The sequence below is a fragment of the Vanacampus margaritifer genome, chromosome 11, assembly GCF_051991255.1.
Source record: "Vanacampus margaritifer isolate UIUO_Vmar chromosome 11, RoL_Vmar_1.0, whole genome shotgun sequence".
NCBI lineage: Eukaryota > Metazoa > Chordata > Actinopteri > Syngnathiformes > Syngnathidae > Vanacampus > Vanacampus margaritifer.
Window position 1 is genome coordinate 17,699,352 of NC_135442.1, and position 24,470 is coordinate 17,723,821.

At 41.3% G+C, this 24,470-nt stretch overlaps 3 protein-coding genes across 3 annotated transcripts; 1 reads left to right on the forward strand and 2 right to left on the reverse strand.

The window, feature by feature from the left end:
* Positions 1-3,063: 3,063 nt before the first annotated feature.
* Positions 3,064-8,499, reverse strand: LOC144060089 (serotransferrin-like). Its single transcript, XM_077579255.1, has 18 exons — positions 8,340-8,499; positions 7,721-7,840; positions 7,271-7,422; positions 6,929-7,031; positions 6,619-6,810; positions 6,418-6,547; positions 6,178-6,233; positions 5,813-5,976; positions 5,565-5,718; positions 5,346-5,506; positions 4,908-5,004; positions 4,823-4,843; positions 4,531-4,695; positions 4,176-4,326; positions 3,808-3,875; positions 3,560-3,741; positions 3,291-3,483; positions 3,064-3,223 (listed from the first exon to the last, which is right to left on the reverse strand). Exons 2-18 carry the CDS (start codon positions 7,773-7,775, stop codon positions 3,180-3,182), a joined length of 2,088 nt encoding a protein of 695 aa, XP_077435381.1. The 5' UTR covers positions 7,776-7,840; positions 8,340-8,499; the 3' UTR covers positions 3,064-3,179.
* Positions 8,500-10,481: 1,982 nt separating this feature from the next.
* LOC144060090 (serotransferrin-like) lies at positions 10,482-15,705 on the reverse strand. The gene is made up of 18 exons (XM_077579256.1): positions 15,577-15,705; positions 15,166-15,285; positions 14,717-14,868; positions 14,356-14,458; positions 14,044-14,235; positions 13,844-13,973; positions 13,592-13,647; positions 13,226-13,389; positions 12,971-13,124; positions 12,743-12,903; positions 12,301-12,397; positions 12,216-12,236; positions 11,931-12,095; positions 11,606-11,756; positions 11,247-11,314; positions 10,999-11,180; positions 10,730-10,922; positions 10,482-10,644 (listed from the first exon to the last, which is right to left on the reverse strand). Exons 2-18 carry the CDS (start codon positions 15,218-15,220, stop codon positions 10,601-10,603), a joined length of 2,088 nt encoding a protein of 695 aa, XP_077435382.1. The 5' UTR covers positions 15,221-15,285; positions 15,577-15,705; the 3' UTR covers positions 10,482-10,600.
* A 1,333-nt stretch (positions 15,706-17,038) lies between these two features.
* Positions 17,039-22,480, forward strand: LOC144060075 (serotransferrin-like). The gene is made up of 18 exons (XM_077579224.1): positions 17,039-17,146; positions 17,686-17,805; positions 18,102-18,253; positions 18,512-18,614; positions 18,735-18,926; positions 18,998-19,127; positions 19,321-19,376; positions 19,580-19,743; positions 19,844-19,997; positions 20,062-20,222; positions 20,548-20,644; positions 20,709-20,729; positions 20,855-21,019; positions 21,206-21,356; positions 21,648-21,715; positions 21,782-21,963; positions 22,040-22,232; positions 22,318-22,480. The coding sequence occupies exons 2-18, from the start codon at positions 17,751-17,753 to the stop codon at positions 22,359-22,361; spliced, it is 2,088 nt and encodes a 695-aa protein (XP_077435350.1). The 5' UTR covers positions 17,039-17,146; positions 17,686-17,750; the 3' UTR covers positions 22,362-22,480.
* The last annotated feature ends 1,990 nt before the right edge of the window (positions 22,481-24,470 follow it).

Below are 24,470 nucleotides of genomic sequence, written 5' to 3' on the forward strand. Positions count from 1 at the left end.
CTAAAACAGGCGGTTGGAGCGTACCCCGAAGTGTTGGAATTTGTTTCTTTATCATATTTTTAACTTGTAGATAATGTAAAAAATTTCCGTTTTTTATATTGTATTTTTGGAGCAAGGATGTATATGATATAAACATATTATCTGAGAAGAGATGGTGGAGATGTGTAATTCCTTTCTGCTCCCACACACCTAAATAAAACGGTTGGTTGTTAAGTTGAAAGTCGGGGTTATGCCATAGGGGAGAAAGCCCACAGGGCTCCACTTGGGCTTTTGTCAATTCTAGTGCCTTCCACCAGGCAGTCACGGTGGCGGAAATCATTGGGTTTTTAAAACAATTATGTCGCTTAATCGATGTTGTAATAAAGAGTAAATCTCGAAGTCTGAGGTTATTACAATCCTTCTGTTCTCGTTCCAGCCAACAGTTAGTGTCTCTGTTGGGTTGTGCCCATAGAACGATATATTGTAGCTGGTTAGCTATATAGTAGTACATAAAATTTGGTGCCTCTAGACCACCTTTGGATTTACTTTTCTGAAGAGTAGATAGACTAATCTTTGCTTTTTTTTTATTCCAGTAAAATTTAGTAACGGCTGAGTCCAACAACTGGAACCATTTAGCCGTAGGTTTAAATGGAATCATTGAGAAAAAATAGTTTATTTTGGGTAAAACTTTCATTTTAACTCTTTCACTGCCATTGACGTTTATAGACGTCAAGTAAAAACCTACGGAGCACTGCCAATGACGTCTAAAGACGTCATCCAATTTTTTTTTTTTTTTTTTTTGAAACGGGTGCGGGCAAGGCTTCCGGAGCTGTGGTGAAGGTTTCCAGCCGGTCTGTTGTGCCTAATGACTATTTTTGGCCCCTAGAGGGCAGCGATGACTCTCTTTTGACAAGATCGGGTGGGCGTCAGTAGAGGCGGAGCTAGAGCGTCGAGCAGGAGATGAGAATGGAAGACAAAGGAAAAATGGCGGCCGGTCGCGAGGAGCTCACGCCCGAGCCGTTTTTTTCAAAGACCAAAAGCATCGCTGAAAGAGCACATTGTTGACGACGATGATCATCATCGATGATGAAGATGAGGGTGGTGACTCCGTGGTTGGGAAGCATTGACGCGGCAGTAGAAGACGTTAGATGGAGCTAGATGGAGGAGGGAACGGGCAATGGCGAGCGTTTGCAAGCAGCTCTACACTTACAAGACGAAAGGCATCGACCAACGCTAAAATAGTACATTGATGACGACGATGATCATCATCGATGATGATGAAGGTGAATCCGAGCTTGACGGCGAAATTGGAACAGCTGACGCGGCGGCTATGACAGTGTCGTAACGCGGAGCGCAACCGAGCACGCACAGGCGGACGTTCGATCGGACGACGGAGAGTGCCCCGAGTCCAATGCATATTCATCGGAGGAAGTGTGTACAGTCTGCTACTTGCTTTTTATTCCCCGGAAAAAAAGGCCGTCAAGAAAGTGTAACGTTTGCACGCAAAACGGACCAATGCGAAAGTGAAAGTAAACTGTTGTGCGAGTCCTGGCGTCTCCTTGCACGCAGGAGAGCGTTACAAAAGGAAAAACTGTATTTGAAACATCCACATAATTGTAAGTAATACCACAGTTGCACACATTTGTAAATAGTTTGAGAAATTGTTTTGTCAAATTGTTACACTGTTGAATGGAAATAAACGTATTTTGCAATCAAAAAACACTTTTTCATTGTTGGTGAAAGCGTTTTACAGAAGTAAAGCACTATTTAGGTGTTTGTGGCATCATTCATGGACAAAAAGAAGTGTACAATTCACTAGAGTGCATGAAATAACATCGTTTCACAAAAAGCTCTTTTTCTCCGTTTTTTGTTTCAAAACAGAGAATTTCGGTGAAAGTAACCATTTTCTATTGTTGATTACTGAAGAACGGAATAAGGTGTGCAGTGTGCAGGGTCCGCACACTATAAAGGAAAGAGAAAAGCTAATAGGTGCAGTCAGAGCAAAAAAGTTATGGCTCTTCGTACTCATCTGAGCATTGGTGGAGCATGCACGATGCAGGAAAAGCTTGATTAGCCTTTTAAACAGCACAATGCACCTTTAAAACTGGCTGTTAACACTCAAGGCTAAGACCACTTGATCAAATCAGTGATAAGCAGAATGATCTTGTCAGACAATCTTTAAAGTAAAAAAAAAAACTTGGCAGAGGAAAATAAGCAAATTTAGGCAAAAGTAAAAAAAATTATATCTAAACGCACTCGTCAAAAAGTGAGAAAAACCTCAAAATGTTGAATAATTTCCACAATTCCATTCAAAAAGTCAATCTTTCATAGACGATAGATTCAGGGCAAACGACTTTAAACAGTCAGGATTAGAACCAGCAACCCTTCAATCATCTGACATTCTGTTGAGAACACTTCAGTAATTGCACTAGTTAATTATGCGAGGTTGACTTGTGTGATTATAGCAATCATTTTATGTTCAGCATCCCAAGTTAGAAACACCTGTCTATTTTAACCTTATGAACATAGTTCAAGTTCCCAAAGTACACTAAAAAATAAAATCATAAACTAAACGGTAAATATGGTGAAATAAAAAATTACCTTCTCATAAAAACAATTTTTTTTCCTCCCATAAAGTACAGTTGGTAACTGAAATTTTAACAAGATTGTATGTAATGTAACAGTATATGTAAAAAAATATATATAACATTCAAAATATGGTGCGGTACGTGCGCTAGTGTTTGAAGTTAATATGCTGCTTATTATTGGTCACAAAGTGACAATCTGACAAAGCATAAATGCTCACGCATTGCTCTGAAGTTTGTATGAAGCCAACGAGAGAGTCACTCCGCCAGGCGCCAGCGTGTGCTCCTCGCAAGTGGCGGCTGGTGACTTTCTTTACAGCAGCTGAGCCTGCATTTATAAAGTAGTGTGTTTGTTGCACATACATTTCCTTATAAGAGTAATGTGTATTGTAAAACATGAGGGGCGCAAACCAGCCTCGGAAGTACCGAGGTCATAAAGAATTTTTCTGAAATCTCAATGGTCAACATTAAAATACTTGCTGGTAAGATTCAGACCAAGTCATTGAAAATGCTTTTATTTAATAAATGAGGTACATGTTAATGTACAGGAAGGCTTTGTTCATTCCAATGTGGCTGCTGTGACATCAATATGCATTTTGTAGTAGTTGGAGCCATCTAGTTGCTGTGACAGGTGTGGGAAGTGCACAGTTTCTCCAGATCTGTGGAGGACAAATTAGATAACGTGGATGTGTTGCTGGTACAAGATCAGGCATTTAAGCCCCAAACCTGGTGTGGAGTCCGTGCACTGCCTCAGTGAGGTCATGGCATCCATGTAATCTGGTCCCAAGAAGGTCTTATAACTGCATCCGCTTGGCACCACCTGGAGACACTTTGTGGAGTCCTTGAAAAGGAGGTTCTTCTCAGGTGCCGACTCAAACATTGCAAAACTGGGGTCACTGCCACCTCTCCCGAATCGGGTCTGGAAATGAAAGATTTATAGTAAATGAAAACTAAGCTTCTGCATGACAATTATGAGGCAAAATAGCACTTCGTACCTGCTGTTCCTGAAGAATAGTGACAACAGTTTGGTGGGTTTCGGGACGGGTCACCACAGCGTGTGCTGGGGCGGCTCCCAGGTGGCAAGACTCAAAGTCTGTGATTGGCACCGGACCCTTGGTGGGGCAAATCAGCTCGTAGTTGCTGCTTGAGACATTAACGGCCCATGCTGGACCCTTTCCTGCAACGGAGCACAAGTATGATGTGACAGGATTGGCTCGAGGGTTTTTTTTGGGCGTCATTTTACCGTCACTGTTTTCTGCAACGATTGTATGTTTAATGAAGGCCACGTCGCCAGCATTCTCAACAAGACACCTGAAAAGAGGGGATAATTAATTCAATAATAATGCAGCATTTCAGGCTTCAAGTTGTAATTTGTTTTTCCTAGATGGTATAATTCTGGTTTGTACTGCTGCCAATCATTTGCCAGGTACTCCAACTTGTGCCCTCATTCAAAATGCATGCTATCTTAGATCGAAACCTAAATCATGCACGTGAAAGCTAGTTTACCTTTATTGGACAGGAGTGGGATAGAAAACTTTGAATAAGCCCTGATGAGGCCAAAAGCAAAAGATAAGAGACCGACTCTTTAGAGCTGCACTGTTGAAACTTTACCTAAAGGCCCCAGCGTAGCCGTAGTACTTCTCTTCTGAACTTGCTTGGCACTTTGCTTTGTCAGCCACAGTTTTGCCGCTGCCTCCACACTGAGTGCAAAATGGTGAACTTGCTGGGGATCCGGGGGCGCAGCCGCTACTGAAGAAGTTGGCTGAGGAAAAAGCACATACATTAAATATTAACAAACCTTGCGTGTACCTGGGGATGTGACCAATTATACACCAGAAGGCTGCAACTATTTTTTATTGTTGACAAAGTTAGACAACACACACGTTTGTTACCTGTGTCAGTCTACAACACTTCCTGCCCCAAAAATGGCAGTTCCAATTTAGTCACGCTTTTACATTATACTTACTGAAGTTGCAGTCTTTTGTCTCTTTGTAGATTTTACCCATGGGGATGTTCCAGCCGGCGGTCCTGCCAAAGCCTGTGTGGCATGACCTCTTGCCCCTCAGCGTTGCCCAAGTCACCCCAGAACCCTTCTTCACCACAGCGACGGCATAATAGGAGGATGCCAAGGCTAAATACACGACGGTTATTAGATTTTTTTTTAACAAAATCTTTAGAACAAGGACACATTGCAAAGTTGTGAGAGTACACCAAAAGTCCAAAATTGTGTTTTTGTTGTAATAGAAAAATCTATTTACCACCAGCTTGACTGCACTTTTCTGTGGAGAGAAAATGTAAAACTGTTACTTGCGAGCCACAATTACCAAACACTTCACTTTTTACCTTCATCATACTGCTCCACCATGGCTGGAACCAAACCGCACTGCCCAGCGGTGTACACCTCTCCTCCATCCACTGCCAACGCATCTGCATCTTTGCTCTAAAGTGAAAAACAAAATGGCTGAAATGCACTTCAATTTCAAGCATGGGCTACCAAACTTGTGTCCCGTTATATAGGCCGACTGTAGCGATGTCCACCCCGTTCTATGAGTCAGTTTATTCAAAAGTTAACTCTGTGGTCTTACATTAAACATTGTTTTTGATCACCAATTCTAATTTAAGCTCATTTAGCAAAAACTTCGATAAATCTAACTAAATTCTGGTATTAGATATGTCCACCCAATTATTGTTTAGCAATTTATTTTTTTATAAACACTTTACAAGGGAGCTACCATACGTTTTGCAAACCCTTAAACATTGTATACCCATTTGTCATTTTACCATGATCATCTTCATGCACTCTTCCACAGTAGGTGCGCTCCGGCACAGAATTTTGTATTTGTCATCCACCATGCCCTTGACGCTCCATTCGTTACATTTCTGAGTCTCGCTCATGCCCACGGAACACCATGTGATGGAGTTTGATCCAGCTGCAGTGACCTCTGAAAAAAAGTTTTTTAATCCTCAAAGTTTTCAACCGAGTTTAATTGCGTTTGTTACCTTTGTTGAGGGAGCGCACGATGCCCAAATAGCTGGCACCCAGATACAGGAAGGAGCTGACGTTTGCAGGCAACCTGACAAGCTTCTCAGTCGAGTCTTTGAACAGCAGATTCTTGGCAGGTGCGTACGCTTCAGAGGAGAACAGGTCAAATCCCTGTTCAAAAAAAAAATTAAATTAGTAAACAACTTTAATGGGGGAATCCCTTATAACAAACTCATTTATTTCTCAAACCAAGTGGTCATCCTACCTGCACGGTGGTGAGGTTATTCCAGATACACTCTGCCAGCTGTGGGTCTTGGCGGGTGACCACGGCGTGAGCGGGTACCCTGGCAAGGTGGCATTCCTCGTACTTGTCAATGGGTGCGCTGGTGTTGTCCATGCAAAGCAGCTCGTAGTCAGCCTTCATGTTGTCTGTGAGAGAAAAAAAAAGTCACATTGACTTTATTTCTGCTGAGCAAACAGTGCAGTTCGTCTTGTGCCACATGGCAACAACATTTTATTTAACCCATCTGTAGATCCAAAATGGGTTCAGGGGTGTGATGCTAAAGATTTTTTGGTACTCAGGGCTTTAATGTGACTGAACACAAGGCAGTAAATTTAAAAGGAACTCACCTGGTACCGTCAGATGCTTGACAAACGCCACATCGCCAGCATTTTCGACCAGGCACCTAGTAAGAGTTATACATTTAAAAAAAAAAAAAAAAATGGCTGCTTCGAAACATCTACTTCTCGGACCAAGTGGCTATGCTTTCAGTGATCCCAGGGGGTCAATCCTGGGACCCTTTTGGTTGTAAATTTCCATTGAACCAACAGCATTTAAAAATAAGTCGAGTGGGGCGGCACTGTGCTTACTGGAATGCGCCACTGTAGTCATAGTAAGGTTCGTTGTGAGAACGTGAGCAGTCTCCCTTGCAGCTTTCACACAGTTTGGAACCCTTTTCTGCTCCTGGGGCACAGCTCTGGGAGAAGAAGTTACCCACAGCTGCACACAAAAAAGGGGGGCTTCAAAATGCAAAGTGGCTTAAATCAGGTCCAACCACTGACATCACTCACCGGCCTCAATAGTTTCATCCTCAATGCCTCCCCAATTCAGCACACCCAACTCAAGCAGAGTTCCAATTGGGATGTTCCAGCCGGCAGATTTTCCCAAGCCAGTGTGGCAAGATCGCTTCCCTTTCAGGTCTCGGATGCCGAACCCGGAGTCCTTCTTAACCACAGCGACTGCGTAGTAGCAGCTATCGGAATCTGAGCAGATTGAAGAATGATTTTATGTCATTTTCCTCTGCTACAATATGCTTTCAGGCATTCCACAAAAACCCGAAGCATGACTTAAAATGTTGTCGTTATTAAATGATTGACTTACTGGCACCATAGTCCTCAGCAATTATGGGATGGAGTTTGTAGTTCTCCAGTCCAGCGGTGTAGATGTCTCCTCCATCCAAGGTGATAGCGTCTGCTGTACCCTCCTGTCCAGACAAAAAAATTATATCGTTGGCCACTTCCATAAAAGCCAGTATTGACAACTTACTGCATTTAAGCAAATTTGCTGAAACGCAAGAAACTTTAGTTTACTGTGTACTCTCTCAGCCCTTTCGCAAGCACAGTAAGAAAAGTCAACCTCTTACGTTTGATTGCGGCATCTTGCTTAACACAGTAGACCATTCTGTTTAAGATCCATTTGGGAAAGGAAAAATAAATAACTCACATGAATGGCAGTGATGCATCCCAAAGAATCCAATTTCCTGACACAGGTGAAGACCGGTGCCTTGACGGCAAGGTCCAAACACTTCTGGTGCTCATTGTCAGATATGACGCACCACCTCACGTGCTCGGTGGTGGCCGACAGCACAACAGCTACTGCAAAAAAACAAAAACTAGTACAAAAAGCAAAGTAATATTGCGGTGCAAGCATACTAGTGATGACAGTTTACAAATATGGACCTTGAAACATTTTAGTTGGCTACTATTGCAGCAAACTACTAAGGTTTAATTGTGCACTAAATAATAACCACTCGTGTTTGCTTAGCCTTTAGAGCACTTTGATATCCTGATTAACATCCATGTACTAGTGGCTATGAGCTAATATGCCATTTAATGAAGAGTCTCAGCCATGGACAAAAGCTAGTGAATATAAATGTGAAATACTGGCATTTACCCAAGTAGCTGAGCAGCAGTAGCGTCGGACTCAGAGGTGACGAGAGATGCTTCATGGTGGACCGTCTCCAGGTCAGCAGAGTGAGCTGCAGTCAGAGTCCTCTTATAGCCACACTATGGACTGGAGGGAGCAGAAGCGATAAATGACAGTCTGCTCAGGTTTTGCCGCTGGGTGGGTGTTTTTAATGAATGTGGAATTTGAAGGGGGAAGGAATCTGGTGTGAATCAAGTGCGCCGCCCCCACAACACACCTTCACATTTGTAAGCTTTGATGCATTAGTTAAAATATACAGTGCTAAATTAAAATTTTAACTAACTGAACATTCTCATCCAAAACACAGATTTAACATTTTTTGTTTATGTAACATTTAGCATCAAGAATGAGCATTTTCCACTACAATTTGCCAACAGATGACAGCAATGTTAAATACTGAAATTTAAAATAATAAGTAAATGCTGAAAGTTTAGTCAGATAGTATTCAAGCAATGTCTATATTAGCATAACTGGAATAAATCTATCAATTTAAGGTTAAGGGTTCAATGCCAAATTAAATTGCTAACTATCTTAGAAAAAAACATAAACATTTCAGTAATACATGCAAAATGACATCAACACCTACTTTGTTCAATTTGTGGCCTTTTTCTTTGCGCCACAAAGTGAAGAGCAGAGAAGAGAGGACCACAGATTTCTCATCACACCTTTTATGTCTTGGCCCAGCTGAGTGCTGATTGACCTCAGGTGCTGCAACCAGCTGGTCTGCCAAAGAGGTAATAGCGCTCCGAGTGGTGGCCGGCAGAAATGAAGGAGGGCCATGATGGCTGCAGGCAAGATTGAAAATGAATAGACATGATGCCATCAATCCGTTCCAGCGTCTCAATAAATAAATAAATAAACAAATACTCAAAAACAATGTTGCAATATATTTTGAATGAGAACCTAGCACTATGTAATATTACATTTGATAAAAACATCAACTCAACTTTATTTGTAAAGCCCGTAAAACAACCATCGCTGTGCATACAAAGTGCAGTAGATAGAATAAAAATCAGTCATGCAGTAGAGACAACAAAAGAACAAATCAAAACAAAATACAAAATAATTAATATGAAAAGTAGGTAAGTCAAAAATAAATAAATTAACAACACAAGAAATAGGTAAGTGAATAAGTAATTAAGTAATACGTGTCAATATATTAATACCACAAAATACATCAGACACCATAAAACACTCAATGAGGAGTCTTATGCTGAGTGAAAAAAAGCCAAAGAATAGAAATGCGTTTTAAAATCAGTTTATAAAGGGGATAGAGAGGGAGATCCTGCAAGGGCTGGAAAAAGTTATGCAGTGGGCTCGAAAGAGTTTCAAAGCAGCCAAGTCCAGATCATCCCATAGCCTTCAGCGTCCTGGGCATCACAGGAGGAGCGCGGTCTAGATCCACAAAAATGAAGTCTAAATGTCACGTCAGAGTAGCCAATGAATGAAGGTAGCGGCCAGAATTGTACAGTAATGCTGCCACACCAGGAAAAAAAGCTCCATCATAAAACATGAGTAGTTTGACTTTTGCATTTGGCAAATGTGTCTTTTTAAATCCTAAATGTTTTGAACACTGGTTCTTTTTAACAGTATTATAGCAGCAGCACAGTTATGTTGCCACATTGCCCCCAAAATGTGTGTATTTACTATGAACAAGTGAAATTTTTCTTAGATTTCTTGAAACAGGAAAAATGCGTTGATCTATATTAATCTTAAAATAAGCTTTATACACTTATTCCAAGCAACAAAAGTCAATTAAATCTTAAAATGAGCCACAAACATAGTTTTTCATGGTTAAACGGCCTTATTTCAAGTAAATAAATTTTTTGTGCGTTCATCTTTTTTTGTACTTTGAGTGTCAAGCAGGGAGATAACAGTTGCATTAATTGCATTTGGTACGACCAAGCCAGAGATTGAACCCATAACCTCCCAGTCTGAGGGTCGACACTCTACCACTAGACTCCTGAGCTGGTACAATGTGTACTGGAAAGAGGAAAATGAGCTTTAAATTAAAGTGCTATATTGCGCTTTTGATTGTTTTCAGACTAATATTTTTTTCCCATTCATCTTATTTCAGGGCCTTTGATTTTTGTTAGTGATCTTAAAACGTGCAAATTGTTGGTTTTAAGCCTCACAGTACTTAAAACTGGATTTTAACACTCAAGGTTAAGACCACTTAGTGGTAAGTATCTTAAAGCAGAATGATCTTGTCAGATAATCTTTAAAGTAAAAATAACTTGTCAGAGCAAAATAAGCAAATTTAGGCTAAAGAAATCATATCTTAAGGTGTTCAAATTTGAATATCCTCAAAAAGTTTAATTTCCACAATTCAAGCCCCCAACTTAAGTGATTTAAAGTCACGTTTGTGTTTTTGCAGTGCAATAACCTTGATTTAAACCAATTTCATTCATAGAGCATTTAGGGTTAGTGACTTGCCCAAGGCCATTTTCAGTAGGATTTTAACCAGCAACCTTTCAGCCTGCAATTTCACTACAGCTAATTACGCAAGGTTGAATTGATAGCAATTTGATGTTCAACATCCATAGTCGGAAACACCTTTCCATTTGAGCATGATAAACACTGTTCAAGTTGCCGACTCAAAATGCTAATAAATAATTTCACTCTATTGTCTTAATAGATTTGGTAAGGCTACATGAGCAGGGAGGAAAGTGACCAACTTAACCATAGGTTTACTTTAACACAAATGGCTGGTAAGATTCAGACCAAGTCATTGAAAATGCTTTTATTTGTTAAATGAGGTACATGTTAATGTACAGAAAGGTTTTGTAGATGCCAACGTGGCTGCTGTGACATCAGTATGCATTTTGGAGAAGTAGTTGGAGCCATCTAGTTGCTCTGACAGGTGTGGGAAGTGCACAGTTTCTCCAGATCTGTGGAGGACAAAAGACAAATTAGATAATGTGGATGTGTTGCTCGTACAAGATCAGACTTTTACGCCCCCCTAAACATCCAAACCTGGTGTGGAGTCCGTGCACTGCCTCAGTGAGGTCATGGCATCCATGTAATCTGGTCCCAAGAAGGTCTTATAACTGCATCCGCTTGGCACCACCTGGAGACACTTTGTGGAGTCCTTGAAAAGGAGGTTCTTCTCAGGTGCCGACTCAAACATTGCAAAACTGGGGTCACTGCCACCTCTCCCGAATCGGGTCTGCAAATGAAAGATTTATAGTAAATGAAAACTAAGCTTCTGCATGACAATTATGAGGCAAAAGAGCACTTCGTACCTGCTGTTCCTGAAGAATAGTGACAACAGTTTGGTGGGTTTCGGGACGGGTCACCACAGCGTGTGCTGGCGAGGCTCCCAGGTGGCAAGACTCAAAGTCCGTGATTGGCACCGGACCCTCGGTGGGGCAAATCAGCTCGTAGTCGCTGCTCGAGACATTAACGGCCCATGCTGGACCCTTTCCTAAAACGGAGCACAAGTATGTTGTGACAGGATTGGATTGAGGGGTTTTTTTGGGCGTCATTTTACCGTCACTGTTTTCTGCAACGATTGTATGTTTAATGAAGGCCACGTCGCCAGCATTCTCAACAAGACACCTGAAAAGAGGGGATAATTAATTCAATAATAATGCAGCATTTCAGGCTTCAAGTTGTTTTTCCTAGCCGGTGTAATTCTGGTTTGTACTGCTGCCAATCATTTGCCAGGTACTCTAACTTGTGCCCTCATTCAAAATGCATGCTATCTTAGATCGAAACTTAAATCATGCACGTGAAAGCGCGTTTAACTTTGTGACAGAAGTGGGATAGAAAACTCTGAATAAGCCCTGATGAGGCCAAAAGCAAAAGATAAGAGACCGACTCTTTAGAGCTGCACTGTTGAAACTTTACCTAAAGGCCCCAGCGTAGCCGTAGTACTTCTCTTCTGAACTTGCTTGGCACTTTGCTTTGTCAGCCACAGTTTTGCCACTGCCTCTACACTGAGTGCAAAATGGTGAACCTGCTGGGGATCCGGGGGCGCAGCCACTACTGAAGAAGTTGGCTGAGGAAAAAGCACATACCTCGGGGTGTGACCAATTATACACCAGAAGGCTGCAACTATTTTTTTTTATTGTTGACAAAGTTAAACACACGTTTGTTACCTGTGTCAGTCTACAACACTTCCTGCCCCAAAAATGGCAGTTCCAATTTAGTCACGCTTTTACATTATACTTACTGAAGTTGCAGTCTTTTGTCTCTTTGTAGATTTTACCCATGGGGATGTTCCAGCCGGCGGTCCTGCCAAAGCCTGTGTGGCATGACCTCTTGCCCCTCAGCGTTGCCCAAGTCACCCCAGAACCCTTCTTCACCACAGCGACGGCATAATAGGAGGATGCCGAGGCTACATACACGACGGTTATTAATATATATTTTTTTTAACAAAAAGGACACATTGCAAAGTTGTGAGAGTCAACCAAAACTCCAAAATTGTGTTTTTGTTGTAGTAGAAAAATCTATTTACCGCCAGCTTGACTGCACTTTTCTGTGGAGAGAAAATGTAAAACTGTTACTTGCGAGCCACAATTACCAAACACTTCACTTTTTACCTTCATCATACTGCTCCACCATGGCTGGAACCAAACCGCACTGCCCAGCGGTGTACACCTCTCCTCCATCCACTGCCAACGCATCTGCATCTTTGCTCTAAAGTGAAAAACAAAATGGCTGAAATGCACTTAATTGTCAAGCATGGGCTACCAAACTTGTGTCCCGTTATATCGGCCGACTGTGGCGATGTCCACCCAGTATTCTTAAAAGTTAACTCTGTGGTCTAACATTATACGTTGCGAGGTTAGCACATTGTTTTTGATCACCAATTCTAATTTGAGCTCATTTAGCAAAAGCTATGATAAGTCAAACTACATTCTGGTATTAGATATGTCCAGTCCACCCAATTATTGTTTAGCAATTTTTTTTTAAACACTTTACAAGGGAACTACCATACGTTTTGCAAACCCTTAAACATTGTATACCCATTTGTCATTTTACCATGATCATCTTCATGCACTCTTCCACAGTAGGTGCGCTCCGGCACAGAATTTTGTATTTGCCATCCACCATGCCCTTGACGCTCCATTCGTTACATTTCTGAGTCTCGCTCATGCCCACGGAACACCATGTGATGGCGTTTGATCCAGCTGCAGTGACCTCTGAAAAATGATTTTTTTTTTTTTTTAATCCTCAAAGTTTTCAACCGAGTTTCATTGCGTTTGTTACCTTTGTTGAGGGAGCGCACGATGCCCAAATAGCTGGCACCCAGATACAGGAAGGAGCTGACATTTGCAGGCAACCTGACAAGCTTTTCAGTCGAGTCTTTGAACAGCAGATTCTTGGCAGGTGCGTACGCTTCAGAGGAGAACAGGTCAAATCCCTGTTCAAATAAAATGATAATAAGTAAACAACTTTAATGGGGGGAATCCCTTAATCCTTATAACAAACTCATTTATTTCTCAAACCAAGTGGTCATCCTACCTGCACGGTGGTGAGGTTATTCCAGATACACTCTGCCAGCTGTGGGTCTTGGCGGGTGACCACGGCGTGAGCGGGTACCCTGGCAAGGTGGCATTCCTCATACTTGTCAATGGGTGCGCTGGTGTTGTCCATGCAAAGCAGCTCGTAGTCAGCCTTCATGTTGTCTGTAAGAGAGAAAAAAAAGTCACATTGACTTTATTTCTGCTGAGCAAACAGTGCAGTTAGTCTTGTTCCACATGGCAACAACATTTTATTTAACCCATCTGTAGATCCAAAATGGGTTCAGGGGTGTGATGCTAAAGATTTTTTGGTACTCAGGGCTTTAATGTGACTGAACACAAGGTAGTAAATGTAAAAGGAACTCACCTGGTACCGTCAGATGCTTGACAAACGCCACATCGCCAGCATTTTCGACCAGGCACCTAGTAAGAGTTATACATTTAAAAAAAAAAAAAATGGCTGCTTCGAAACATCTACTTCTCGGACCAAGCGGCTATGCTTTCAGTGATCCCAGGGGGTCAATCCTGGGACCCTTTTTGTTGTAAAGTTCCATTGAACCAACCACTAAAAACTAACAGTATTTAAAACTCAGTTGAGTGGGGGGGGCACCGTGCTTACCGGAATGCGCCACTGTAGTCATAGTAAGGTTCGTTGTGAGAACGTGAGCAGTCTCCCTTGCAGCTTTCACACAGTTTGGAACCCTTTTCTGCTCCTGGGGCGCAGCTCTGGGAGAAGAAATTACCCACAGCTGCACACAAAAAAGGGGGCTTCAAAATGCAAAGTGGCTTAAATCAGGTCCAACCACTGACATCACTCACCGGCCTCAATAGTTTCATCCTCAATCCCGCCCCAATTCAGCACACCCAACTCAAGCAGAATTCCAATTGGGATGTTCCAGCCGGCAGATTTTCCCAAGCCAGTGTGGCAAGATCGTTTCCCTTTCAGGTCTCGGATGCCGAACCCGGAGTCCTTCTTAACCACGGCGACTGCGTAGTAGCAGCTATCGGAATCTTAGCAGATTGAACATTGATTTTAGGTAATTTAAAACATTTTCCTCTGCTACAATATGCTTTCAGGCATTCCACAAAAACATCACTTAAAATGTTGTCGTTAAATGATTGTCTACTTACTGGCACCATAGTCCTCAGCAATTATGGGATGGAGTTTGTAGTTCTCCAGGCCAGCAGTGTAGAGGTCTCCTCCATCCAAGGTGATGGCGTCTGCTGTACCCTCCTGTCCAGAGGAAAAAAAAAAAATATATATTTTTTTTACATCGTTGGCCACTTTCATAATAGCCAGTATTGAACACTTACTGCATTTAAGCAAATTTGCTAAAAGTCAAGAAACTTTAGTTTACTTTGTACTCTCTCAGCCCTTTCGCAAGCAGAGTAAGAAAAGTCAACCTCTAACGTTTGATTGCGGCATCTTGTTCAAAACAGTAGCCCATTCTGTTTAAGATCCAGTTGGGAAAAAAAAAAAAAAAAGACTCACATGAATGGCAGTGATGCATCCCAAAGAATCCAATTTCCTGACACAGGTGAAGACCGGCGCCTTGACGGCAAGGTCCAAACACTTCTGGTGCTCATTGTCAGATATGACGCACCACCTCACGTGCTCGGTGGTGGCCGACAGCACAACAGCTACTGCAAAACAAAGCAAAGTAGTATCACCGTGCAAGCATACTAGTGATGACAGTTTACAAATATGGACCTTGAGCTCAATGAGAGAGTGTACATTGAAACATTTTAGTTGGCTACTAGTGCAGCAAACTACTAAGGGTTAATTGTGCACTAATAACCACTCGTGTTTAGCCTTTAGAGCACTTTGCTATGCCAATTAACATCCATGTACTAGTGGCTACGAGCTAATATGCCACTTGATGAAGAGTCTCAGCCATGGATAAAAGCTAGTGAATATAAATGTGAAATACTGGCATTTACCCAAGTAGCTGAGCAGCAGTAGCGTCGGACTCAGAGGTGACGAGAGATGCTTCATGGTGGACCGTCCCCAGGTCAGCAGAGTGAGCTGCAGTCAGAGTCCTCTTATAGCCACACTATGAACTGGAGGGAGCAGAAGCGATAAATGACAGTCTGCTTAGGTTTCGCCCGCTGGGTGGGTGTTTTTAATGAACGCAGCATTTGAAAGGGGAAAACCCCAAAAAAGCAAAATCAAAAGAAAGTTTGACAAGCACCTCCAAATGTGCTAACCCTAACCAAAACAAAAAACTAAAATAAAAGCTCCAGTACGCTCGTCAAGCAAGGATAGTGGCAGGCAGCTGTAGGTAAAAAAAAGAAAAAGAAAAAAAGAAGCAAATGTTTCAATAATATATGCAAAATGACATCATCACCTACTTTGTTCAGTTTGTGGCCTTGTTCTTTGTGCCACAAAGCAAAGAGCAGAGAAGAGAAGATCACACATTTCTAATCACTCCTTTTATATCTTGGCCCACCTGAGCGCTGATTGACCTCAGGTGCTGCAACCAGCTGGTCTGCCAAAGAGGTAATAGCGCTCCTAGTGGTGGCCGGGAGAAATGAAGGAGAGCTATGATGGTTGCAGGCAAGATTGAAAATGAATAGACATGATGCCATTTATCCGTTCCAGGCCAGCGTCTCCAAAAAACAACAACAATGTTGCAATGTGTTATGAACGAGAACACACCGCTTAATAATATTACATAAAAACATCAACTTAACTTTATTTGTAAAGCACTTAAAACAACCATTGCTGTGCATAGAAAGTGCTGTAGATAGAATAAAAAATCTGTCATTTAGTAAAGACAACAAAACACAACAAAATACAAAATATTTAATATCATAAGTAGGTAAGTAAAGACAATTAATACTAAATTAAGACAATAAATAGGAAAGTGAAAAAAATAAGTAATTAAGTAATAATAATAAGTGTCACTAAATGCATACCACAAAATACAGCAGACACCATAAAACATTCAATGACGAGTCTTATGCTCAGTCCAAAAAAAAGCCAAAGAATAGAGATGTGTTTTAAGATGAGATTGAAAAGTGGATAGAGAGGAATATTCTGCAAGGGCTGAAAAAACATATGCAGTGGGCTAGAAAGAGTTTCAAACCAGCCACAATCATTGAGTGTTTTATGGTGTCTGCTGTATTTTGTGTCATTAATTTATTGACACTTATTACTTAATTACTTATTCACTTGCATATTTATTGTGTTATTAATTTAGTATTAATTTTGTTTACTTACCTACTTAAGATAAAAATTATTTTGTATTTTGTTTTGATTTGTTCTTTTGTTGTCTTTACTGCATGACTGATTTTTATTCTGTCTACTGCACTTTGTATGCACAGCGATGGTTGTTTTACGGGCTTTACAAAGAGAGTTGAGTTGATGTTTTTATCAAATGTAATATTATAAAACACTATGTTCTCTTTCAAAACACATTGCAACATTGTTGTTAATATTTATGTATTTATTTATTTATTCTTTGAGATGCTGGAACGGATTAATGGCATCATGTCCAGCGTGTGTATATATATATATATATATATATATATATATATATATATATATATATATATATATATATATATATATATATATATATATATATATATATATATATAGTTTGATTACATTTTCTTGAAATCTACTAGGGTGGTGGCCAGTTTACTTGGGTGGCCAGTCCAAGTATTAACATGGTGTGGGAAACCCTAATGTCTATTCATTTTCAATCTTGCCTGCAGCCATCATGGCTCTCCTTCATTTCCGCCGGCCACCACTAGGAGCGCTACTACCTCTTTGGCAGACCAGCTGGTTGCAGCACCTGAGGTCAATCAGCACTCAGCTGGGCCAAGATATAAAAGGTGTGATGAGAAATCTGGAGTCCTTTCTTCTCTGCTCTTCTCTTTGTGGCACAAAGAGCAAGGCCACAAATTGAGCAAAGTAGGTGGTGGTGGTGGTGGTGGTGGTGGTGGTGGTGGTGGTGGTGGTGGTGGTGGTGGTGGTGGTAGTAGTAGTGGTAGTAGTAGTGGTAGTGGTAGGAGTGGTGGTAGTAGTGGTGGTAGTGGTGGTGGTAGTGGTGGTAGTAGTAGTAGTAGATTTACTCCTATTATGCTAAATAGACTGCGTAAATACCATCTGATTAAACTTTCAGCATTTACTTAATATTTTGAATTTCAGTATTTAACATTGCTGTCATCTGTTGGCAAATTGTAGCGGAAAATGCTCATTCTTGATGCTAAATTTTATATAAACAAAAAATTTAAAATCTTTGTTTTGGATGAGTCTGTTCAGTTTGTTGACATTTAAATTTAGCACAGTATATATTTATTTTAACTAATACATCAAAGCTGACAAATGTGGAGGTGGGGGACTTGATTAACACCAGCTTCCTTCCCCCTTCAAATTCCACATTCATTAAAAACACCCACCCAGCGGCAAAACCTGAGCAGACTGTCATTTGTCGCTTCTGCTCCCTCCAGTCCATAGTGTGGCTGTAAGAGGACTCTGACTGCAGCTCACTCTGCTGACCTGGAGACGGTCCACCATGAAGCATCTCTCGTCACCTCTGAGTCTGACGCTACTGCTGCTCAGCTACTTGGGTAAATGCCAGTATTTCACATTTATATTCACTAGCTTTTATCCATGGCTGAGACTGTCTTCATTAAATGGCATATTAGCTCGTAGCCACTAGTATATGGATGTTAATTGGCATAGCAAAGGGCTAGAAAGAAGTGTTTTTTTCATTTAGTGCACAATTAACCCTTAGTAGTTTGCTGCACTAGTAGCCAACTAAAATGTTTCAATGTACACTCTCTCATTGAGCTCAAGGTCCATATTTGTAAACTGTCATCACTAGTATGCTTGCACGGTGATACTACTTTGCTTTGTTTTGCAGTAGCTGTTGTGCTGTCGGCCACCACCGAGCACGTGAGGTGGTGCGTCATATCTGACAATGAGCACCAGAAGTGTTTGGACCTTGCCGTCAAGGCGCCGGTCTTCACCTGTGTCAGGAAATTGGATTCTTTGGGATGCATCACTGCCATTCATGTGAGTCTTTTTTTTTTTTTTTTCCCAACTGGATCTTAAACAGAATGGGCTACTGTTTTGAACAAGATGCCGCAATCAAACGTTAGAGGTTGACTTTTCTTACTCTGCTTGCGAAAGGGCTGAGAGAGTACAAAGTAAACTAAAGTTTCTTGACTTTTAGCAAATTTGCTTAAATGCAGTAAGTGTTCAATACTGGCTATTATGAAAGTGGCCAACGATGTAAAAAAAAAATATATATTTTTTTTTTCCTCTGGACAGGAGGGTACAGCAGACGCCATCACCTTGGATGGAGGAGACATCTACACTGCTGGCCTGGAGAACTACAAACTCCATCCCATAATTGCTGAGGACTATGGTGCCAGTAAGTAGACAATCATTTAACGACAACATTTTAAGTGATGTTTTTGTGGAATGCCTGAAAGCATATTGTAGCAGAGGAAAATGTTTTAAATTACCTAAAATCAATGTTCAATCTGCTAAGATTCCGATAGCTGCTACTACGCAGTCGCCGTGGTTAAGAAGGACTCCGGGTTCGGCATCCGAGACCTGAAAGGGAAACGATCTTGCCACACTGGCTTGGGAAAATCTGCCGGCTGGAACATCCCAATTGGAATTCTGCTTGAGTTGGGTGTGCTGAATTGGGGCGGGATTGAGGATGAAACTATTGAGGCCGGTGAGTGATGTCAGTGGTTGGACCTGATTTAAGCCACTTTGCATTTTGAAGCCCCCCTTTTTTGTGTGCAGCTGTGGGTAATTTCTTCTCCCAGAGCTGCGCCCCAGGAGCAGAAAAGGGTTCCAAACTGTGTGAAAGCTGCAAGGGAGACTGCTCACGTTCTCACAACGAACCTTATTATGACTACAGTGGCGCATTCCGGTAAGCACGGTGCCCCCCCCACTCAACTGAGTTTTAAATACTGTTAGTTTTTAGTGGTTGGTTCAATGGAACTTTACAACAAAAAGGGTCCCAGGATTGACCCCCTGGGATCACTGAAAGCATAGTCGCTTGGTCCGAGAAGTAGATGTTTCGAAGCAGCCATTTTTTTTTTTAAATGTATAACTCTTACTAGGTGCCTGGTCGAAAATGCTGGCGATGTGGCGTTTGTCAAGCATCTGACGGTACCAGGTGAGTTCCTTTTACATTTACTACCTTGTGTTCAGTCACATTAAAGCCCTGAGTACCAAAAAATCTTTAGCATCACACCCCTGAACCCATTTTGGATCTACAGATGGGTTAAATAAAATGTTGTTGCCATGTGGAACAAGACTAACTGCACTGTTTGCTCAGCAGAAATAAAGTCAATGTGACTTTTTTTTTCTCTCTTACAGACAACATGAAGGCTGACTACGAGCTGCTTTGCATGGACAACACCAGCGCACCCATTGACAAGTATGAGGAATGCCACCTTGCCAGGGTACCCGCTCACGCCGTGGTCACCCGCCAAGACCCACAGCTGGCAGAGTGTATCTGGAATAACCTCACCACCGTGCAGGTAGGATGACCACTTGGTTTGAGAAATAAATGAGTTTGTTATAAGGATTAAGGGATTCCCCCATTAAAGTTGTTTACTTATTATCATTTTATTTGAACAGGGATTTGACCTGTTCTCCTCTGAAGCGTACGCACCTGCCAAGAATCTGCTGTTCAAAGACTCGACTGAAAAGCTTGTCAGGTTGCCTGCAAATGTCAGCTCCTTCCTGTATCTGGGTGCCAGCTATTTGGGCATCGTGCGCTCCCTCAACAAAGGTAACAAACGCAATGAAACTCGGTTGAAAACTTTGAGGATTAAAAAAAAAAAATCATTTTTCAGAGGTCACTGCAGCTGGATCAAACGCCATCACATGGTGTTCCGTGGGCATGAGCGAGACTCAGAAATGTAACGAATGGAGTGTCAAGGGCATGGTGGATGGCAAATACAAAATTCTGTGCCGGAGCGCACCTACTGTGGAAGAGTGCATGAAGATGATCATGGTAAAATGACAAATGGGTTTGCGAAACGTATGGTAGCTCCCTTGTAAAGTGTTTAAAAAAAAAAAAAAAAATTGCTAAACAATAATTGGGTGGACATATCTAATACCAGAATGTAGTTAGATTTATCGAAGTTTTTGCTAAATGAGCTTAAATTAGAATTGATCAAAAACAATGTTTAATGTAAGACCAGAGAGTTAACTTTTGAATAAACTGACTCATAGAACGGGGTGGACATCGCTACAGTCGGCCTATATAACGGGACACAAGTTTGGTAGCCCATGCTTGAAATTGAAGTGTATTTCAGCCATTTTGTTTTTCACTTTAGAGCAAAGATGCAGATGCGTTGGCAGTGGATGGAGGAGAGGTGTACACCGCTGGGCAGTGCGGTTTGGTTCCAGCCATGGTGGAGCAGTATGATGAAGGTAAAAAGTGAAGTGTTTGGTAATTGTGGCTCGCAAGTAACAGTTTTACATTTTCTCTCCACAGAAAAGTGCAGTCAAGCTGGCGGTAAATAGATTTTTCTTACAACAAAAACACAATTTTGGACTTTTGGTTGACTCTCACAACTTTGCAATGTGTCCTTTTTCTAAAGATTTTGTTAAAAAAATATCTAATAACCGTCATGTATTTAGCCTTGGCATCCTCCTATTATGCCGTCGCTGTGGTGAAGAAGGGTTCTGGGGTGACTTGGGCAACGCTGAGGGGCAAGAGGTCATGCCACACAGGCTTTGGCAGGACCGCCGGCTGGAACATCCCCATGGGTAAAATCTACAAAGAGACAAAAGACTGCAACTTCAGTAAGTACAATGTAACAGCGTGACTAAATTGGAACTGGCATTAAGGGTTGTAGACTGACATGGGTAACAAATGTGTGTGTTGTCTAAACTTTGTCAACAATAAAAATAGTTGCAGCCTTCTGGTGTATAATTGGTCACACCCCGAGGTACACGCATGACTTTTTAATACATGTGCTTTTTCCTCAGCCAACTTCTTCAGTAGTGGCTGCGCCCCCGGATCCCCGGCAGGTTCACCATTTTGCACTCAGTGTAGAGGCAGCGGCAAAACTGTGGATGACAAAGCAAAGTGCCAAGCAAGTTCAGAAGAGAAGTACTACGGCTACGCTGGGGCCTTTAGGTAAAGTTTCAACAGTGCAGCTCTAAAGAGTCGGTCTCTTATCTTTTGCTTTTGGCCTCATCAGGGCTTATTCAGAGTTTTCTATCCCACTTCTGTCACAAAGTTAAACGCGCTTTCACGTGCATGATTTAAGTTTCGATCTAAGATAGCATGCATTTTGAATGAGGGCACAAGTTAGAGTACCTGGCAAATGATTGGCAGCAGTACAAACCAGAATTATACCAGCTAGGAAAAACAACTTGAAGCCTGAAATGCTGCATTATTATTGAATTAATTATCCCCTCTTTTCAGGTGTCTTGTTGAGAATGCTGGCGACGTGGCCTTCATTAAACATACAATCGTTGCAGAAAACAGTGACGGTAAAATGACGCCCAAAAAAACCCCTCAATCCAATCCTGTCACAACATACTTGTGCTCCGTTTTAGGAAAGGGTCCAGCATGGGCCGTTAATGTCTCGAGCAGCGACTACGAGCTGATTTGCCCCACCGAGGGTCCGGTGCCAATCACGGACTTTGAGTCTTGCCACCTGGGAGCCTCGCCAGCACACGCTGTGGTGACCCGTCCCGAAACCCACCAAACTGTTGTCACTATTCTTCAGGAACAGCAGGTACGAAGTGCTCTTTTGCCTCATAATTGTCATGCAGAAGCTTAGTTTTCATTTACTATAAATCTTTCATTTGCAGACCCGATTCGGGAGAGGTGGCAGTGACCCCAGTTTTGCAATGTTTGAGTCGGCACCTGAGAAGAACCTCCTTTTCAAGGACTCCACAAAGTGTCTCCAGGTGGTGCCAAGCGGATGCAGTTATAAGACCTTCTTGGGACCAGATTACATGGATGCCATGACCTCACTGAGGCAGTGCACGGACTCCACACCAGGTTTGGATGTTTAGGGGGGCGTAAAAGTCTGATCTTGTACGAGCAACACATCCACATTATCTAATTTGTCTTTTGTCCTCCACAGATCTGGAGAAACTGTGCACTTCCCACACCTGTCAGAGCAACTAGATGGCTCCAACTACTTCTCCAAAATGCATACTGATGTCACAGCAGCCACGTTGGCATCTACAAAACCTTTCTGTACATTAACATGTACCTCATTTAACAAATAAAAGCATTTTCAATGACTTGGTCTGAATCTTACCAGCCATTTGTGTTAAAGTAAACCTATGGTTAAGTTGGTCACTTTCCTCCCTGCTCATGTAGCCTTGCCCAATCTATTAAGACAATAGAGTGAAATTATTTATTAGCATTTTGAGTCGGCAACTTGAACAGTGTTTATCATGCTCAAATGGAAAGGTGTTTCTGACTTGGGATGTTGAACATCATCAAATTGCTATCAATTCAACCTTGCGTAATTAGCTGTAGTGAAATTGCAGGCTGAAAGGTTGCTGGTTAGAATCCTGACTATTTAAAATGGCCTTGGGCAAGTCACTAACCCGAAATGCTCTATGAATGAAATTGGTTTAAATCAAGGTTATTGCACTGCAAAAACACAAACGTGACTTTAAATCACTTAAGTTGGGGGCTTGAATTGTGGAAATTAAACTTTTTGAGGATATTCAAATTTGAACACCTTAAGATATGATTTCTTTAGCCTAAATTTGCTTATTTTGCTCTGACAAGTTATTTTTACTTTAAAGATTATCTGACAAGATCATTCTGCTTTAAGATACTTACCACTAAGTGGTCTCAACCTTGAGTGTTAAAATCCAGTTTTAAGTACTGTGAGGCTTAAAACCAACAATTTGCACGTTTTAAGATCACTAACAAAAATCAAAGGCCCTGAAATAAGATGAATGGGAAAAAAATATTAGTCTGAAAACAATCAAAAGCGCAATATAGCACTTTAATTTAAAGCTCATTTTCCTCTTTCCAGTACACATTGTACCAGCTCAGGAGTCTAGTGGTAGAGTGTCGACCCTCAGACTGGGAGGTTATGGGTTCAATCTCTGGCTTGGTCGTACCAAATGCAATTAATGCAACTGTTATCTCCCTGCTTGACACTCAAAGTACAAAAAAAGATGAACGCACAAAAAATTTATTTACTTGAAATAAGGCCGTTTACCCATGAAAAACTATGTTTGTGGCTCATTTTAAGATTTAATTGACTTTTGTTGCTTGGAATAAGTGTATAAAGCTTATTTTAAGATTAATATAGATCAACGCATTTTTCCTGTTTCAAGAAATCTAAGAAAAATTTCACTTGTTCATAGTAAATACACACATTTTGGGGGCAATGTGGCAACATAACTGTGCTGCTGCTATAATACTGTTAAAAAGAACCAGTGTTCAAAACATTTAGGATTTAAAAAGACACATTTGCCAAATGCAAAAGTCAAACTACTCATGTTTTATGATGGAGCTTTTTTTCCTGGTGTGGCAGCATTACTGTACAATTCTGGCCGCTACCTTCATTCATTGGCTACTCTGGCGTGACATTTAGACTTCATTTTTGTGGATCTAGACCGCGCTCCTCCTGTGATGCCCAGGACGCTGAAGGCTATGGGATGATCTGGACTTGGCTGCTTTGAAACTCTTTCGAGCCCACTGCATAACTTTTTCCAGCCCTTGCAGGATCTCCCTCTCTATCCCCTTTATAAACTGATTTTAAAACGCATTTCTATTCTTTGGCTTTTTTTCACTCAGCATAAGACTCCTCATTGAGTGTTTTATGGTGTCTGATGTATTTTGTGGTATTAATATATTGACACGTATTACTTAATTACTTATTCACTTACCTATTTCTTGTGTTGTTAATTTATTTATTTTTGACTTACCTACTTTTCATATTAATTATTTTGTATTTTGTTTTGATTTGTTCTTTTGTTGTCTCTACTGCATGACTGATTTTTATTCTATCTACTGCACTTTGTATGCACAGCGATGGTTGTTTTACGGGCTTTACAAATAAAGTTGAGTTGATGTTTTTATCAAATGTAATATTACATAGTGCTAGGTTCTCATTCAAAATATATTGCAACATTGTTTTTGAGTATTTGTTTATTTATTTATTTATTGAGACGCTGGAACGGATTGATGGCATCATGTCTATTCATTTTCAATCTTGCCTGCAGCCATCATGGCCCTCCTTCATTTCTGCCGGCCACCACTCGG